This window comes from Pithys albifrons, chromosome 2 (genome assembly GCF_047495875.1).
Source record: "Pithys albifrons albifrons isolate INPA30051 chromosome 2, PitAlb_v1, whole genome shotgun sequence".
Classification (NCBI taxonomy): domain Eukaryota; kingdom Metazoa; phylum Chordata; class Aves; order Passeriformes; family Thamnophilidae; genus Pithys; species Pithys albifrons.
The window spans coordinates 68,594,344-68,609,689 of record NC_092459.1 but is presented as its reverse complement, the minus strand read 5'-3'; the positions used below and the strand labels follow the sequence as shown (position 1 = coordinate 68,609,689).

The following is a 15,346-nucleotide window of genomic DNA, read 5'->3' as shown; positions in this document are numbered from 1 at the left end:
ACATTTCTTTCATATTTTCATATTTTTATTCACATGGAAATCTAATCAGCAAAAGTACAAATGTTGCATCAAAGATATAAAGCAGTGAACAAAAAATAGCCTGACTCAAAAGTTAGCCCATACTAAAGACAGAGAAATAACTGTCAATCATTACCACAAGTAATGACAATGCATCTAACATATTACAGAACTGGGCTGTCCATAGTACCCACTTGTTTCATTGTATAACTTTATCTAACTACCTAACTGTTAGACCTACATTTTTCTTCTCTAAAAGAAAATCACACACACATATCTGTGGTTATATGAAATGAAAGCTTAAACCTTTAGAAATGCTTTCCAGGGAAAGCTTGACTCATATGCGTCAAAGTTAAACATGCCCTAGCTATGAACTTTGTTCTCACCCTGCACCCCTTGCATATCAGCCAGGGAGCACGCAACAGGCATCTGGAGACTCCTGGTTCTGCATGGGATCCTTTCTGCACCCCCACGGTGTGTTGAGTGTGTTCCAAGTAACACAGCTACCTCCTGAGGTGGGATTTGTCTTGTCCATTTTCTGCACTGCAGAGGTCCACTCCCAGGCATGCCAAGCTACATGTCATTTTTACATTGTCTTTATTTTTTGTAGGCATGTACATACAACAGGAATCCTAGAAGCATCTCCTTTTTTTTCCTCCCCATAGTCTGAAAGGGACATTATAAAGCATAATCAAGTGTTAGGGTGATTTTTGAAGCTTCTACATCTGGAGTCTGAACTACATCTGGAGTCTGATTCTGGGAGATGAAATCTTCTCAGGGCAATGCTTCCTGAGCAGCAACAGCTCTGAAAAACATGCCCCACCCACCTATATGGTCTGAAGGATTCACTGTACACAAATACCTTCTTGTGTATTTTCCATATAAATTAATTCTGATCATTAAGCCAGCCAAGAAATCTGTACACTACTTCCCTGACAACAGAAATTCTGTGTTGCAGCTTGGTTAAGCTCTCAGATGTGAACTCTTGAAGGCATGGTTAACACCTGGTTAACTCTCTGACTTGTAGACAGAGAAATCACTGGCCTTACTGTCCTTGCCAAACTGGCTAGAAATGCCACAGCTACAGAAGTCCCACGTCATAACCTTTCAAAGAGTGCCCACTGATCTTTTCCTTCTGCAAGAGTGTCGGCAGAAATAAAATTTGCCATTTATCACTATTTGCACAGACTTCATGAAGAAATCCAACATATTTGGTGGCAGTAGCATATTTGAACCAAACAACACATTCATCTGTTTGCTGGACTGAGGAACTTCTTTGCTGTTGGGAAGAACAGAACACAGCTTCTGGGTTTCTGTGATCATGTTGTTCATGTGCCTTTGGTGATGGCAAGGTGATCCCTTGTGCTCTGCTGGGTACCCCGCACCTCTCCATGAGTCTCCAAAGTACACACATACAAGACAACTGTAGCTGACAGTTTGGTCCCTACTTGAAGAGCCTCTCACTGAGTTGGGTCACAACAGCCATTGTAGTGTCAACCCATGCAGCTGAGGAGAACACTGATGTGCCATATGGTTTGAGGCACATGCAAATTTAGAATAACTTTTTTTTAAACCGGTGTCCTGTCCAGTGATCTGCATACCCACATGCATGCACCTCCATGCAATTGGTTTCTTCTGGGGTTCCCCCTTGTTGAAGCTGCCTCTGTGCTTCCACAACCTCATCTGTCTTCTCTCACCCACAAGAGCTTAACCACAACACAAATGCTCATAGAGATGGGAGGATTTTTTAACTTACAAAATCCCCCTGTCAAGGGACAATTACCAAATACAAACTTCACCTGAAGTCACTAACTACTATCATTTTAGCAGTCAAAACACACACACAGGTTTTTTTGTGCTGTCTTTTACAAAATGAATTTTTAGAAAATAAACACATCACATCTGATTGCTTCACCCTGACTCTCTGAGGGCCATGACTGTGGTGTCAGCTGGCTGGGTGCAGAAAAGGCAGGGCTGAGTTCTGCATTTGGATGCTGCACTCTGTACCCTACAGTGAGACTCAGCACAGAGCCCACAGCTTCCAGTTCAGTGCTGGTCTCTGCCAGGCAGCCTTGGTACATTGCCTTTGGCTACCTACAGAAGATTGTGTTGGTGTAGAAGTTTTTTCCCTGTAGCAGTAGCCCCAGTTTTGGCTTGTCTTCTACATTAGCCAGATATATTGTGAGGTGCTTGTTTAATTATGTATTTCTCAGTCACTGCTTACTTTTACTAAGCATCCCATTGACCTTTACTATGCCTCAGAGGAAGTTAGAAACAGCCTTGAAACACAGGCCTTTATCACTAACTGCCTAAATTGTGCAAACATTAGGCTGAGATTAGTGTTAAAGGTCCTATTTTCCTCCAGCAAGGCTGATGATAAGGGCAGTTCCTGAGAAGGTGTAGGAAGGGTTGGGAACTGTTGGAATGCAGAGTATATTCCTCACCACAGAAAATCCTCTTGGGCAGGCACCTGCCTGTATATGCTTTTAGGATGGTGAGACTGGAGCAGCAGTCATTTAGTTTCACTGACTGAAATATAGTTCTTCTCATTTATGGTATGAACCTCCAAAACTTATTCCTATATTTGCTTATGCCCAATATGTTATTTTCTGAGCTTACAAGGCCCTTTACAAGACCTCACTGACTTTCAATTGTTTATTTTTTTCTCTGCTGGCAACACAGCTTTTCAAGTCCATCCCTGTAAGGAGTATATTGTTTACCAGTCAGTGGCAGAACGGGAAGGCAGTCTGTCCCTGGTATTGGCTTGTAGAGCAAGAGTCAAGGTATTCTGCTCAGCTTCAAACAGCCAGGATCAGTTAACACTTCCCTCAATAACCAAAACTCCTGTCTCATCCCTGTCCATCTTTCCAAAACAGCTTAAGATCCCTGTCAACAACCCAAAAACTTTATTTCCAAGACAGAAAGAGGGCAAATAATAATAATGAACAGAAGATAGAAATTTCAGGCCACCACAGCAGTAGTGAGGGTGGAGGAATTTGGTTTATAGGGATGGGCAGAGAGCATGATTTGGAAAGGAAAAAATCAGCATGCTCTTGAAAAAGGGGCCTGGAAAAGCAACAAACGAGGGAGAGTAAGCAGAAGCCCTTCCCTCAGAGATATGGGGGTCACTGGCCAGGGGACAGGACAATGGGGTGTCACATGAACCTCAGGTGGGTCTGGTGGAAGGCATTAATGAGCAGCAGGACAATCTGACCTGCAGAGTTAATGCCCTGTGCAGGATATGGCACCTACATAAAGCCCTGCAAAGGTGAGGAGGATGGCTGCCACAATTCCAAAAGCCCTTGAATAAGTGGAGAGGCAGGGCTTTTGGACCTCTGTGGATGACGATCAGACCAGAGAGTTCTCCTGATGCACACTGCTGATTCCCATCCCTCCCAACCAGAGAAAGCCACTCTGATTACTACCCTTCTTCCTGAGCCTTCTTGCAAACAGCATATTCAGAAAAGCATTTATTTCATATTCATAGAAAAATACACTGTTTTAAATGTCCTTATGCTTAGAAGAAGAATATGAAGTTTAATCCATATTCTGCAGCAAATTTTAAGTGGTGGCAGGTGGAGAACAAATTCCTGCTATGGGAACACAGTTCTTTGCTCAGTGCTGTCCTTCAAAGTTCAAATATAAGAGTTCGTGTCCTGGTGTCTCCGTTTCTTGCCACATTTTCCAAAATGACTGAAGAAACAGAAGGGGAGAGGAGTATAACTGTAAAAGAAATGGGAAAATACATAGTTCCAGTTGTAGTCCAAGCTGCAGTATTGAAAAAATTTATTTTTGCATAGAAAAGTTCCTTTTCTTTAGTTTGCACCTTGAATCAGGCAAAAGTTGTTGATGTAATATTCAAAGTCTCTGCTTGAAACATTAATATATAGCACTAGATCCTCAAAATATTTAGCCAAGTTGTAAATGTTCCCTGCCTGTTTGCAGTGCAGTGAAGAGTTTGGCTTGCTCTATGCCAGGAATAGGAAAGTTGTGCTTACTACTCTTCTGCTATAAATCCATTTCATACATGACTTTTCAATGGCTTCACAAATTGTGGAATTGCTTCCATAAAAAAGGGCCCTTCTTCATAGGATGTTTTGATTGAGGTAATGGTTGGTTTTCTTGAGCAGAGAGTTGCAGGTTATGCTTTGCAGTATCTCTCTTGCATACTTAACTTTCTGCTTCCAGAGATGCATAGGACAACTTTGTGTCTCTATGAGAAAAATACAGATTTTTTCCCCACACATTTTTTTAACAACTTTGCTAAGTGGTACTGAAAAGTTCAAGTTTCTGTTGAAGAAACTCAATAGCTCATAACTTCAACCTGACTAGGGAATTTACTTTGACACTTGGAAACATCAATAATTTTTGATAGTTGGTAAAGCTGGAGGAGAACACCCTCAGAAGACCTCACCCAAGCAGAAGTAAGAAAATACACCTCATACCTCGAAAGCTGTTCCACATCCTCCACTGTCTCTGGTAATGAGATTCCCTTCGTCTCTGGCAAAAGCAATACTAGAACCCCACAGACAACTGCCAGAATACCTAAAATGGACATTCAAAAATACAAAAGCAATAAGAAAATTTTTACGTTTTTATTTTCAGCTTTTATCTACTGAGAAAAGTTTATTAAGTTTGAAATGAGATTTTTTAAGTGAGTTGGTTTCTGATTAACCTATTCGAATCAAACACCTTTATGCCACATTAATTTGACTAATTACAAAATAATTTGAGGTCTAGGAGTTCATAGGGCAGGCTGATCTCCATAAAGGGAGATTTCAGAAGTCAAAAACCTGTCTTTACAATTTTGTTTTCAGCTAAAGTTGTCATTAGTATCCATTTCCTTTCTTAGCCTATCCTATCAATTTTAATTTTTCTTGGTCACATCTAACTCCTAGAAGTCTGATTTAGTCACAGACTCCTATGTCCTTGTTGGAAATAACTAATTTTTTTTCTTTTCTTTTTTTTTTTTTCCCATAGAATTATCCACGGGGACTCTTTTTTTTTTTCCAAAATGCAACTGAGGCAATGAATTTGACAGGAATACAAAGTTATAGATAATACAACAATCATAATCATAACAGTGCATATCAAAAAAATCAAACTAAATATCTTCTAAAGGTCATCAACCTCTGCTCCTGACAGCCTAAGCTTACTTCTCTGCAATTACAGAACCTAGCTACAAGGTTTCTCAGTCTTAAAGCACCTCACATAGTTTCTTTTCTGCTTCTCCAGCAAAATTATCTAAGCAGACCTGAACTCTTCCAGACTGTGGTTGAAATCACACACATTTCACCCATTTGACATTCAGCCTCTTGCTCTAGGCATGAAGGCTGAGAGATGCTGCTCTAAGGGGCAGATGAGGCTGCACACTACTTTTGCCCCAAAATAAAAGCTCTGTTAGAGGAGGATATTCAACAAAAAGTACATTTTGAATCAAATCTTACTGAAAATAATTAGAGGTAGCTCCAACCAAATGGCTGCTAATCGGAAAAGCAGGAATGGGGCTATGATACCACCTAGGTCACACAGACTTGAGCACAGGGAAACACCAAAGTTTCTGCAAAAGAAAAAATGTACCAGATTTCAGAGAGGTGCTACTAAACAGATTAACCAGAAGTTTAAGAAGTAGACTTAGCTCCAAATTTATCTCATCAGCATACGCCATCCACATTGAGTAGTGGCTATGGAGCTGGGAAACTCTGGGGAAAATCAAGTTTAATTAAACAGCTGTGAAACAGGTAATACAGAAAAGCAGAAGGAAAACTTGAAAGATTTCTGTGAGCTTTTTACTTACCTCACTGTTGTAGGGTACAATTCACTGTTCACTAGATAGACGACTTCAAAAGCTATTGTGATGCTCAGCCTTCCCAGCGTGGCAACTGTTGTCTTGAGCCATGGGATATCTGTTCATTCAAAAAGAAACTCTAGTGAAGTGTGCTTTGCCACACCAGCAGAGTGTTTCTGAAAGGCTCTGTCAGCAGAAGTTATACCACAGAACACTGGATCAGTACAAATCAAATTGAATGGCCACTGCTGCAGATATCAATCTATACTGGCACTTATTGCTTTTGAGTGTTTCATGAGACTGCTTTGGAGAATTAGAAATCACTTGAGTTGATTGATTCAAAATGCTGGTGGGGCATAACATCATGGGTGGGAGAATGAACGTCATAAGTTTCCATCACCATGTCCAAATTGTGCTCTGGAAAGGAGCATTTAGTCATATAGGGATATTATGATGTAATAAAAACTATTAAGTCCCCTCCCAAAGCCTTCTGACCACAAGGAAGCTCCCTCTAAAAGTTCATAGAATCCTAGAATCCTTTAGGTTGGAAAAGGCCTTCAAGACCATTGAGTCCAAGCGTTAATCAAGCACTGCCAAATCCACCCTAAACCATGTCCCTAAGTGCCACATCTACACATCTTTTAACAACCTCCAGGGATACTGTTGTAAAGTAGTTCTTCCTAGACCAGATCACCTACACTTTGTAATTTGTCTAGCCAGTGCACATTAGACACACTCCTAATAATGCTGCTCCTGGCCATCCTCCCCTTCCTTTCCCTGGTGCTTGTCCTTGTACATGACACGACTAGCACAGGGACCTGATGCTGCCCCGTTGGCTCTGCCCATCTCTTCTGGCTCCACTCAAGCTCTGGTGGGCATGGTCTAACCACAACTAGGCCTAAGGGGAGGCAAGTAAAACAAGCCTGAACCTGGCATGACAGGGAGCTCTGCCACTGGAGAGAGTGCTGGCAGAAAATGTGTTTTCTCAAAACTTCAACAGGAAGGACAAGAAAACATTTCAATTTGATCTGAAGGAAAAATGAGACACTTGGGTTTATTTCCCTTCCAAAACAACTAAACAAACCCCCATAAAATTTCATTCCCTGTTGTGAGACACTGCCTTTTCCCTGAAAAATTTTGTTTACAAAATATGTGTAAGAAAAGCAAAGGCTGGAAAGAACAAAACAAATCCATGTTGTCTTCCTGGCACCCCCTCAATCCATCAGAACCCCTGGTGAGGGTGATGTCCATGTGGCTCCTCCCTCTGCCAAGGGACTCGAACTGTGTGAGCACCCCAGTGTGATGTGCCTCTCACAAGCTGCTGGTTCAGCTTTTTCCCTCTGTATAAACAGACTTTTCTTGAAAGCAGGACTTGGACGTCAGGTGTCCCATCTGCAGGTATCTTAATCCCAGATTGTCCTCTCCTCAGCACTTCACCAGTACTGGGAGAAGGCTGGTGGCAGCATGCTGCTGGCCATGGGCCATTGCTTTCTGCCTCTCACTCAGGCTGTATTACCCCCATATGATACTCCTCCTCTAACATCAGACCTGATGCTCCATGTTCAGCATATGATATGGTCCAAAATACAGGAAGGTGCTGGAGGAAGTTGTCCTGCAGGAGTAATTCCCCAGTGCCCCTCTTTGCTTCTTCCTCTTGCGACAGCCCTAGCTCCAAGAGATCAACAGTCCCCAGCAGGACCTTTTTATTTTTTTAACAGATAGAAAATTATGCTGGCAGAGGCAGCAGACAACATGGTGAGCAGGTCCTCTGTGCTGGACTTGCCATGACCTGTGTTGAGGGAGATGCCACAGGAGGAGCATTGGGACTGGCAGCATCCCCTCATCATGTGATAGCTCTTCTGGAAGATGTGCAGAAGTGGGAACCAGGGGGAAATCTGCAGTTTTGAGTGGCTTGCTGCCCTTGCCTGGGGGATGTCAGAGAGAATTCTGTCATTGACCTAAAGAGCCTGACACTGGGAAGGCAATTACCTTCTGGCAAGAAGGCAGTAATGAGACACGCAATGCCTGCCACAATATTGCTTATTGCAAAGGGCAGGCGCCGGCCAACACGATCAATTGTCACTATAATTAGGAAAGCAGCAGGTAGCTCCACAGCTCCTGAGATGAAGAAGTCTAGGTAGAGGTTTCCGCCGACAATTCCCAGGCGCATGACAAGCCCTTGGTAGATCAGGGCACTTGCGAACCTAAACAGAAAAGAGAAAAAATTGTTGAGAAGCAAACAAATTATTGCAAGCAGATGAAGGGGCACTAAAAATCTTTCTTCAAAATCCACCACCCCCATAATGAATTGGACAGACGTGGGCACTCACCAGGCATACATCAGGATGAGCGTGCACCTCCTCATCTGGGGAGTCCTCACCAGGTCAAGAAAGGAAGGGTTGCTGACTTCCTCATTGCTAATAGTGATCTGAGGAGACAAGCGAGCAGTACTCAGCTATCAGGGATCAGCCAAGGCCGTGGGGCAGAGTTCCTATGTAAACATGGCAATCAGCAATATTCCTGTCCAAAAAGTAAAGGTGCTGATGAGCCAGTTTGCTGCTTATAGCACTCCCGAGCAGTGCACAGATATGGGAACAGTTTATAACTGGACACAGCTGTGGGCTTTCTTTAATAATGACCAAGTAAAAAAAAAATCAATTAAAAATTGCCAATCTTCACTTTAGAATAGAAAAACTATTTCCTTGTTGTAAACTGAGAGGTAGACCTGGATTTTCTTGGAAGGCAATAAGCAAACATTGTCACACCAGGGCCACTGGGAGCAGAAATGCCTTCTACCAGAGGTGGGAAAGAGGAGGAGATTGTGGAAGGAAGGGCAAAATGATGAGCTGAGGGAAGCAGGATGAGAGGGGGTGAGCAGCAAGCAATGGGCTTAGGAATGTCACTGGTGGCACAGCTGGGCAGCAGGAAGAAAACAGGAGGGAGAGAAAGTGCAGATCTGTGACAATGCTTGGGTGCTACAAAATATTCAACTAGTGAAATTCCAAGGGTCTTTAACTATCCAAGCACAGTGTTGAACATGGCTTTTACTCTGAAAAAATGAAACCTGCTAAGTATGAATTAATGGTCCTCATATTGCCTACAAAGTATAATAAATCTGTTCTCAGCTTCCTCCAGTACAGTCACAATGAGGCATTCAATGAAATCATCAGTTAGAAGGCTTAACAATAACAGAAAAAAGCAGGATTTCACACAGTTTGTGTTTAGCTGTTGGAGTTCATTACGGTAGAAATTGAGAAGCCAGATTACTAACAGGGTCAAAAAGGGATTAGGCACATTGATGGAGGCTGTTTTTTAACTCTGGCCAGCAGTTTTTAACCATGATGTCCAAGCCAGGTGGGAACCCTCTTTTTTCATATTGTCATTTGACAGGTGAGGAAGAGCAAAGGAAGATAAGAGAGAGGTGGTTTTAGGCAGGGAAAACCCATGATACTGCCCAAGAACTGCAGACACAGCTGGAATTGCTATCAACTCTCAAAGTAGCTGTGGGTAACGTGGGATTAAATATGCTGCACTCTTTTGAGGAGGATTTCAGGCAGCCTGGATGCTTTGACTCTGTTATTGTCTTGTCCTAAGAGAAGGCCTAAGAAAGCAAAGAGTGGAGTAAACCCTCCTCCATTACCACAGCACATGCTCTCCGTGCAGGTGCAGGAACCCAGGGAAATTATCCCAGCTGGTGGGGAGGCACAGATGAAAGGATGAAGAAGAGCAAGGGAACATGCAGACTCATAAGAACACAGGTAAGGCCCAAGGTTCTCATCAGCTGAGCTAGGGCTATACGCAAAGCTTTCACCTTTATTTGTTTTTTATATCGTAAAGTGGCACAGATGCTTTTCACTGAGATTTGTCTGGATGTTTTTACACATGACCTTTTCATAACTGAGTGACACATAGCCTTTTAAGTAAGACAGACAAGCCCCACATTCATTTGAACTTTCTTTCTACTCCCTCTTGCTTTTCTACTGTAAACACAGCCAGAAGTTTTCTTCAAAGCATGGCCACTTCTGCTGCATGCCAGAGCTCTTTGTGAGGCAGGCTGAGGTTGCTGGGTTTCTGCACTGCTCTTGGACTCTCATAGTTTGGTTATAAAGCTGCCATGTCTGTTGTTTATAAGAATGGGCAGCCAGCCATCAGTTGTGACTTTGTGCAAATATGGTTTTAGTTTTCCAAAGGACTAAAGATAAATTCAGCACAACTGCCACTTTTATCTTTATGTCTTAATAAAGTCATAATAACCCCAAGCATGACTGAGCACTTTTTTTATGGATGAAAAAAAATCACTATGGAGAATGAACTTTTTGTAGGGGAAACAAAATCCTCTTTTTGTTCTTCAAAGTCAAGGAGAACTTTGCTATTCACATTAGCACGGTCAGGAATTCAGTGACTGGGACCATGTTTCCAAAGATACACCATCTGAAAACCCTGGATGAAGTTTTATAACCAACTTCCCTCACATTTTTATGTTCCAGCAAAATTACATATCAGATTTTCCACAATAATTTTTATAGATACATAGTTCTACATATGCATCATTCTTCATGGAACAGGACATCCAAGCATGTTTATAATACTTACACATGTATGTTAATGCATAAAAGAAATGCATATGTCTAGATATGTCCATATAGTAGGAAAAAGTATATATCTGTATAGAAAGGGAGGGATTTTGATCACAACTACTCAGCTGTTTGCAGTTCATTCTGGTTTTGGACAGACACCAAGAATTAGAAAATTAGTTTGAAAAAAATCCCCATGCTAGGATAAATATAAGCAACTGGAAAAGAAGAGTTTGTAATTTGCACTTGACTTAATGAGTTCTGGTTGGAGTTGAACTGTAACAGTGCCATAACTCACAGAGCAAAAGCAGCAAGTGTTTACCTTTTTTCATACAAAGGTCATCTACAGTTTCTTCATGCCAACAAAAACTCAAAGCTGCTACATCCAGAGCCATGTAAGGGACTTGGCCCATGAAATGGATACAGACACACTGGAAAATCTGAGCCAAAGTTCAATGATGGATAATGCCTATGGCTTCTCACTTTTCTCTGTCCCTCCACACCTGCATCACTTAACCTGAAATTCTGGAGTTGTTTCACAAAAGGTAAGTCTGACATGACTTAATGTGAGAAATACACTTGATCTGCTACTAACGCACGTCCTGGAGATGCTCTCTTTCCTCTGGGCCCAGCACAAAGGTTGACAGGCATTAAGCATTAAAAAAGTCCCAGGAACAGATCCAGCACAGATCTGTCAGTGTGGAAGTTAATCTGCTGCAGCTGTGAGTGGCTTAGGGTCATGAGCATGGATACTTTTGAAAAAAATTAAATATAACTTAAAACAAAAATCAGGGAAAGACACATGTCTTTCCATTATGATGCTTTGAAAATGCCAATGTTTAGAGAGAGGAAATGGGTGTAGGAATCCAAGGCTGAACATGGAGGAGGAGCTGAAGCCGCACAACCTTCCTGCTACATGTCTAGGGCCACACTCAGCACTGGGTAATGTTGACCAGGATCTCACTGGTGTATATGCCCTAGCCAAGGACAATATCATAGAATCATGGAATGGTTTGGTTTGGAAGAGGCAGTAAAGATCATCTAGTTCCAACTTCTTTGTCATGGGCAAGGACACCTTCTACTAGACCAAGTTGCTCAAAGACTTGTCAAGTCTGAACACTTTCAGGGATGGGGCATGAATAGCTTTTCTGGATAACCTATTTAAGTGCCTCACCACCCTCACAGTGAAGAATTTCTGCCTAATATCTAATCTAAAATGCCCTCTGTCAGTTTGAAGCCATTCCCCCTTGTTCTGTCATTTCATGAGCTTGACAAAAGTCCCTCTCCAGCCCTCTTGTAGGACCCTCTTAGTTACTGGAAGGTGCTCAAAGGTCTCTGGGTTCAACAAGCCCAGCTCTTAGCCTTTCCTCATATGAAAGATGCTCCAGCCTTCTGATCATCTTCATGACCATCCTCTGGACTCACTTCAACGGGTCTATGTCTTTTTGTAATCTCCTGAGGTTCAACAAGACCAACAGCAAGATGCTGTACCTGGACTGGGGCAGCCCCTAGTATCAATACAGGCTAGGGAATGAACAGATTGGGAGCAGCACTGCTTGGGGGTGCTAATGGATGAGAGATGGGCATGAGCCAGCAATGTCCACTTGCAGCCCAGAAAGTCAATTGTACCTTGGGCTGCATCACAAGCAGCATAGCCAGCAAGGTGATTCTGCCCCTCTGCTCCGCTCAGGTGAGACCCCACCTGGAATACTGCATCCAGCTCTGGGATCACCAGTGCAGGAATCATAGAATCATATAATGGCATGGATCAGAAGGGACCTTAATGATCATTCTACTTGTCCACATCTGTTGTCACTGAACCACAAGGCAAATGCCACAGTAATTGTGGTCTGAGAGCCAGACATTGCTACTCCGCACAGAAAAAGCCAAATGTTGCAATGACACAACATTATTTGAAATGCATCAGCCCTTTATGTCAAGACCACTTGCCAAAGGACTGTAACTCCAACATATATTGTCCTATTTTGTAAATAGCAATCTTGAACAGAGCTTCCACAATTGTGAATTTTGCAGTGTATTTTGCCCATGTTGGGCTAGAAGCAAATTTATCCTGAAATTCTAATTTCATCTTCTCTTTGAGCTGTAAAAGGAAGTTCTAGAAAAGAAGCCAGGAAAGTGGATCCTGCTATCTCCACACATTCTGCCAGCTAAAATGGCAGCTGCTCCGAAATACCATTAGTCCTCAGGCTGGTTTCTGATGTTTCCCATGAGTTTTTAAAGTAGGAGTGTTGCAAACGAAAGACCTGATTCATTGTTTTGCAAACTTCTTTTCAACCCATATATATCCAGGCAGTTCACTTTTAAACCATCTTGCAATTAACAAAGTAGGTGTGGAACTGGCAATCTTGTTCTGGTGTGACACTTCAAGAATGTTATCCATCACTATAAAAGAATGCATTTTAACACCACTGAACCTTCCAAAGTTTAAGAAAGCTTAGAAAAACCTCTAGCTCAAACAGATGACAGTACCTCTGAGTAATGTGGTGAGAGAAATCTCCCATTGTGTTTTGCAATGTTGTGCATGATTTTTAATGCCTTCTTTCCCTTTTTGCGAGTCAGGAGCCAACGTGGAGACTCAGGAACCACCCTGTAAGAACACAGAAGTCATAAATAGGTCTTTTACCCTGTAGCATCATGAGTAAACCAAAGTCTTTTGTCTTTTACCCTGTGTTAACATAAAACATACTGAATTTTCAGTCTTTGGGATACAGAAACTCTTTTGAGGACTGCTTTTTCAGTCAGTCTCCTGTAAAATGTTTGATCCTTTTAGGCAAGAAGAAGAAAATAGACTATATCAATACCTGGCAAGGTCTAAAAAATAACAAAACTAACTATAGTATTTGCACAATGATTGTCAAAAGTATAACACCCAATAAGCAAAGAAGATGCCTGTAGAGCAGCAATGAACAACAAAAGTCAGCACTAAGCACATGTAGTAAGACATATAAACAGAACAGGTAATTCCAAGCTCTATCATTGTAAGATAGACACACACACACTCAAATGTATACATATTTTATAAACTGAACACAAAGCAGTACTACTGATGGGTGTTTCAGTTTCTGCTAGCCTAGAGTTAAGATGATTCACAATTTAAAAGTTCACAGCCAGCAATACTTAAGGAAACAACGTGCAGGAAGAGGGTATATGGGTTAGTTTTGCTGGATCCCACCCAAAGGACAACCACACTGAGAGAGATGTTTACCATGGCATAGTGCTCTGCTCTCTCATTAGCTGTACTGCCCAGCTCTTGGGACCTGTGGGGCAAGTTCAGTCTTGAACTGAATAGATAATGAGAGGTACAAGTGGGGTTTCATGGCTGATGGGAAAAGCAGACTTTAGTCAAGTTAACCCAATATACAGAGCAGGGTTCCATGAAGACCTAGCTGTGGCTGATCAGAGAAGCAAACTCTAGGCAGAAAATCAAAAGTAATGTATGTCTCTTATTCACTAATAAAGAATTAAAAATTACAAAATCAACAAAATGCAAGTATCCTAACCTACAACATCTTCCTCTCTGGAGACTTGGGACCACAGCGGGAGACACTGGGTACTTGAATAGCAATAGCAATAAGGACAGGAGTAATGACTGCAACATTACCAATAGTAGAGCAGGAAGAGGAAGTTGGGCAGTGAAATAGCCAGCTGGATCCCCTGCCAGGTGGGACTCAAGTATGCAATTCCAGGGAGAATTATAATTCCCAGAGTAAAGAATATCTGAATCACGATTCCAACAATCCTCTGATCAGAACCAACGATCTCCGTCACTGAGCAGAGAGAAAGCCAAAACAAACAACATAGAATCAAACCTAATTCTAAAGAAAAATATTAGAGATGAAACATAAGGAACAATAGTACTGTCTCAGGTCACAGGTCTGTCTAGCCCAGCATCTTGTCTTCAGCAGTGTAAGCATGTCACTGAGGCAGTCCAGAGCCAACATGCTTGACACCTCCTCCTTAATTCACCCACCATTCTTCAGCTAGTGGGTTTTCCGACTGCATGTTTACTTTTGAATTACATGGGGCCAGAACAGGGGTTTGAGACTGCATCATGATCATGCATATTGGGAAGTCGTTAGTACTCCTCCTAATGTTTTAGCACATGTCCCAGACGAGGATCCTTCAGGCAGGGACTACTCCCAGCAGGTAATATGGACAAGGCATATGTGGGAAAGACAGTTTAACCATACCATGCTGGTTGTTCTGAGGGCTAAAGTATGATCCAGTTTAGTTTATTTACTAGAATGATTCTAGCCTTTGCTATCTTTTTATTATCATTAATGTTTTGGTGGATTCTTTATTTTGTGAATGTTTCTTACCACTCTGAAACCTATGCAAACCTATGGCCATGACATCCACATCTGAGACGAGCAATGAAAGAAGAAGTGCATCCTGCTTGTTTCAAAACTGTCACTGCCAGGAGGCTTCGGAGTAAAAGCAGAGGGGGTTACACTGGTTTACAATACACAGAAAATATTTTTGTTTATTTGTTTGTTTGTTTGTTTTACTAAAGGAGACAATTCTACAAGTAATGATGATTTGTTTCAGCTGTCAATGCCAAGAAATAAGGCACCATGACTGTTTTTATTGACTAATCATCATGTTCGCATAGATCAGGGGGAACTCTGTTGCCTAAAGGTAGCTGCTTAGCACTGGCCCAGGAAGATCTGGGTTGTACATGAAAGCAAAGGGGAGTTCTTGGGGCAGCCTGAAGCACAGATCAGTAGCTTTGGAGATGTATTAATGTCAACCACCGTTCTGGTGCAACAGAACCTACAGTCTGTATATGTCTCTTAAAAGACACTACTTTGGTAAATACTCTGGGTAATCCCAGAGCATAAGAGTAGATCCCTGAAGGGATTTAGAAGGAATCATTCTCTCCAAGAGTCATGCACTTTGCCTAGGGTTGCAATAATGCACATTGCCTCAGGATGTTGTTTCTCTG

At 42.0% G+C, this 15,346-nt stretch overlaps 1 protein-coding gene across 3 annotated transcripts in view; it reads right to left on the bottom strand.

The window, feature by feature from the left end:
• Positions 1-3: 3 nt before the first annotated feature.
• Positions 4-15,346, bottom strand: part of SLC22A3 (solute carrier family 22 member 3) — a 29,761-nt gene continuing 14,418 nt past the window's right edge. For 2 of the 3 annotated variants that reach the window (XM_071549405.1, XM_071549407.1), the window contains 8 exons: positions 14,003-14,168; positions 12,871-12,988; positions 8,137-8,234; positions 7,796-8,010; positions 5,816-5,924; positions 5,466-5,578; positions 4,464-4,563; positions 4-3,741 (listed from right to left, as the gene is read on the bottom strand). In XM_071549405.1, the coding sequence (XP_071405506.1) occupies positions 3,654-3,741; positions 4,464-4,563; positions 5,466-5,578; positions 5,816-5,924; positions 7,796-8,010; positions 8,137-8,234; positions 12,871-12,988; positions 14,003-14,168 (1,007 nt within the window). In that variant the 3' untranslated portion in view covers positions 4-3,653. The remainder of the gene's footprint in view (positions 3,742-4,463; positions 4,564-5,465; positions 5,579-5,815; positions 5,925-7,795; positions 8,011-8,136; positions 8,235-12,870; positions 12,989-14,002; positions 14,169-15,346) is intronic. The other variant, XM_071549406.1, reaches the window with a different exon arrangement.